At 32.6% G+C, this 4123-nt stretch overlaps 1 protein-coding gene and 1 long non-coding RNA gene across 3 annotated transcripts; both read left to right on the top strand.

Annotated features, from left to right (window-relative positions):
• The first annotated feature begins 80 nt into the window (after positions 1-80).
• LOC124535173 lies at positions 81-1395 on the top strand. The gene is made up of 3 exons (XR_006966787.1): positions 81-191; positions 367-576; positions 1305-1395. It is a non-coding gene; the product is annotated as an uncharacterized LOC124535173 (long non-coding RNA).
• Positions 1396-1510: 115 nt separating this feature from the next.
• LOC124535156 lies at positions 1511-4079 on the top strand. 2 transcript variants are annotated; one of them, XM_047111263.1, is made up of 4 exons: positions 1511-1649; positions 1735-1831; positions 3217-3326; positions 3975-4079. In XM_047111263.1, exons 1-4 carry the CDS (start codon positions 1526-1528, stop codon positions 4061-4063), a joined length of 420 nt encoding a protein of 139 aa, XP_046967219.1. In that variant the 5' UTR covers positions 1511-1525; the 3' UTR covers positions 4064-4079. The 2 variants fall into 2 exon arrangements, with proteins under 2 accessions (XP_046967219.1, XP_046967211.1); XM_047111255.1 differs by having other exon boundaries at positions 3969-4079.
• Positions 4080-4123: the final 44 nt, after the last annotated feature.

The following is a 4123-nucleotide window of genomic DNA, read 5'->3' as shown; positions in this document are numbered from 1 at the left end:
TCAAGATAAACTGATATCATCGTTTGAACTGATAAGACCACATTTGGGTTTAATTTGGCTTAACATTGTAAAGATAATATTTATCAGATAATTACAGTACTAATTTTAGATACATAGAAGATTCTCAGTTCGTTGTCAATAGAAGTACCGGCCCAGGGGTTCTAACATTTAGCATTTTCTCTGATGCACAAGTAAGTATTCCGTAAATAAAATTAAATATCTGAAAACGTGAGTATTCGTTGTTTAAAAACACTATTGGCATTATATTAGCCTTAGTAAAATGAGTAATGTTCTGTTTATTCCAAGATATGAGAAGAGAGTGTGTATCTCTTATCGATTATAACTCTTTTGTTTATTAAAATTCAGGTGACAATACATAGTTCAGAAGAACTGTCGACGAACGTATTGGACAAAAAGTTTAAATTGGATGTGAAAACGAAAAGAGAGAATGTTATAGATTTAGCATTTTCGATTATAGAAGTGGATAACGAAAACGTTTTGCAATATGAAGATATTGCTATAAGAAAATGTCGATACAATTACGAAATACCTAAAGAAGCACTGCATACTTATCAGGTAAAGGTTATATTAGTATGTAGTAGATTTGTTGGATGCGAGCCAACGAGTATGAGATGATTGCAGTATATACATATTATGAATAGACAAGGTTCAATATAAATAATGACAAGTAGCCAGCCATACCAAAAGATTTTTTCTTGACTTGACTACTGTGATCTTTCGGTCGGTTTGTGGAAACCAAGCTAACTTAACGATGTATAGGTACAAAATTTTAGCATGAGGAAGTTATTTCATTCAATTAAAATTAATTTTCTACCATATAGTTAAACAAAATAAACCACAATCATGCTTCTTTGCTGGCTAGAAATACATAATCGTTTAAACAAAATTTAATTTAGCAAATTAAAAACCTATTGCTGCCCCTGATTTAAATCTTTGTTGCTATTCAATTCTTCTCGTTCTATGTTTAAATCAACTTAATTTGGTTTAAGCTGAGCTGAGATAGCCCACTGATTAGAACGCGTGCATCCTAACCGATGATTGCGGGTTCAAACCCAGACAAGCACCACTATATATATGCGCTTAATTGTGTTTATAATTCATCTTATGCTCACACTTTTGCCACATGTGCATTCCACCAACCCGCATTGGAACAGCGTGGTGGAATATGTTCCAAGGCTTCTTCTTAGTGGGAGAGGAGCCCTTAGCCCAGCAGTGGGAAGTTTACAGGCTGTTACTGTTTTACTATTACTGTAATTTAGTTTAGTCTGTAAAAATATTTTCAGTTGTATTCTTATGGAGCGTGTCGTTTAGCTAAAAGTACTGCTAAAGCTTTTGAGCATTGTGGATGTGTACATCCTATACGAGATTTATCATGTGAGTTGCAAACATTAATAGTAATTAATCATTTATACTTATAAAAAGTAGATGAACCTCATCTTTAGTTCAAGTATCTTCTTTACAAAGTCCATCTTTTATATATATATTATTTTGAATAACAGATATCATGATAAATTTTATTCTATTTCAAATTAAGAATAATCTGAAAGAGACATCTAGTCTTACCTTTTTTTCAGACAAAAATCTTTACTGCAATTATACAGGTCTGAATTGCTTGGTTACATATGAGGGTAAGATTATATGTTTATTATGTAAGGAACAATAATGAAATAAGTTAAAAAGTTAAGTTATACATTCTTATTATTATATCAACAGCTCTGAAGACAAAATTGGGCAATGAAGACCTCGAAGATGCCACAGAATGTCTGCCGTCGTGCATTGAGACTGAACTTAGTATTATTCACGTATCTAAGTAAATAAGTTTTTGTACTCAGTCTTTAAACTAGTATATAAATAAATCAATCATTACTTGTCAAAATATAGACACAGTTTCCCGGATTATTTTTATTAAAAGTGTTACAAAACTTAGAAAGGTACGGTACCTTCCGTGCTGCGTTCAAGATGTTATTTTTATTACAGTATTGATCCCAAGTTTGTTGAAGCTTTTTATTTTTGTAATGAAGCGAACATTTTTAGTAAATATTGTCTTTAATTTGAGTAATTGATGTATATTGTAAAATCCCTAAATGTTATTGCTGGATAATATTCTGATCTAAGAACTTGTATATGTAGCAACCAGTAGTGGATAAACGAACATTTTGACGACAAAAGAGGCATAATTTGACAGCATGTGAGGCCTTCGTCCAGCCGTGGGATATTTACAGACAGTTTGTTTACTTTACTTCTAGTGGTAGCGTAAAACGTTAGATATTTGTATATTTGTTAACGAAAATTTGATAATATATTACGAAACGTGCAGCCGTCCCTGACTGATGGCTTGTGAAATAAAGTTTCGCCACATAAATTTTCCATTAACGCAAACACTTTGAAACTTTTGGTATAGATTCGCACTTGTGAATAGCTGTTCGATTTTCGAATATGATTTATAGGAAATGTGAAATGAAAAAAAGAAACAAAGAAACTATTATAGAATCCCTAATATAACAGAATAAAATCAACAATATTTAGAAATACTAGTAAAATAATTGTTAATGCGAGATTCTTAAAACGCCGTACGTATTTAAGTTGAATGCAAATAAAGTAACGGGCAAGTACGTGCCCGTGGATGTTGTTAAATTAAATAAATAAGTAAAAAACAAACAGAGTGAGCTAAATAAAACCGTTTAAAAATAAAAAAAACGATCGTTATTCAAGCTAAAGCTATCAAAACAGTCGATCGACGTCGAATAATCGACTGCGGTTCGATTGTAAGGTTAACACGCTTTGCTAGATTAGGTGTTTTAATTTACAATATGTATTTATATGATAAAAAGAAGTAATATAATATTCTGAGTGAATTAAATATATGCGATATGATATGACTTAAGTAAAGGAATGAAAGAGAGATGCAGTTGAAACTTTATTTTCCTTTTGCTCGTAATGAGCTTGATATTGTCCCACGGTTTGGCAAGAACCTTCTCACTCCTTAAGGAATTGGTTTGATGGTTTTTCCACTGCACTGCTCCAATACGGACAGGTAACACATGTCATAGAATCACATGCACACTTACTCATGTTTTCTTTAAAAAGAGCATGAGGTTTTAAGTAAGTGAAAACTCAGTGGTATCCGTACAAATTTGCAATTTCAGTTAAGATTCAGATGTTCTAGCTAAGTATGTCAATTATAATGTATTCTAGGAGGTGGGTAGAAAATCAGGAGCTTGGTACACTGGTGAACATACGCATGGCTTCGTTGCCCACGATGCGGTATCAGAAAAATCTGCTACGTACATACTTAGATTTAGTAGGTAAGTTTATAATTAATATTTATGAAAATTCAAGGTAATAAATGAGACAACATCACATACATTTGGAAAATCGGAGGTATCGACGGTACCACAAACACCCAGACCCAAGAAACCATAGAAAACTAATGATAATCTACATCGTCTCGGCTGGGAATCGAACCCGGGACCTAGGAGTGGCGTACCCATGAAAACCGGTGAAACACGGAGGTTGTTAAATCGTATAAAAATAGGAATAAAAACCGCTACATTTTTATAATTTTTATATTCAAAATATATGTATAGTACGACACAACTTAGATGTCGCATCGGCAAAATTCGTAAAACCGATCACATCCGAATTGAGTACGCTATACCAAATTTTCAATATTTATTTCTTACGCGAAAATGATCTTTGCTTAAACGTAATAACTTCTAGTATCATATGACCTAATATATTCGTCAATTTGACGCGTCGATTTACATGCACTTGCTTTTTCTGAGGCGTGAATCAATAGCGACGAATATCGTCAAATGGCGCGATAGGGAGCTATTTATATTGGTTGTGTAAATCGGCAGTAATCGGTTTTATTTTCTTTCCATTGCATTTTCCGATGCTACATGTAATTTGTGTCGTACTATATAAAAGTACGAATTTTGTTCCAGTTACAGTGGGCGGCATGGTGGGTTTGTTCTTCAGTGCATCTATTTTAAGTTTCGTTGAAATATTTTATCTCATCTTACGATCTTCAATGAAATAAATAATTTTACAATTAATCTATGTGTTTTATTTCTTTCATTAAATATCTCATTTGAAAACA

The sequence above is a fragment of the Vanessa cardui genome, chromosome 2 (assembly GCF_905220365.1).
Source record: "Vanessa cardui chromosome 2, ilVanCard2.1, whole genome shotgun sequence".
NCBI lineage: Eukaryota > Metazoa > Arthropoda > Insecta > Lepidoptera > Nymphalidae > Vanessa > Vanessa cardui.
Note: the sequence above shows the minus strand (reverse complement) of the source record. Positions and strands in the feature narration are given on the sequence as shown.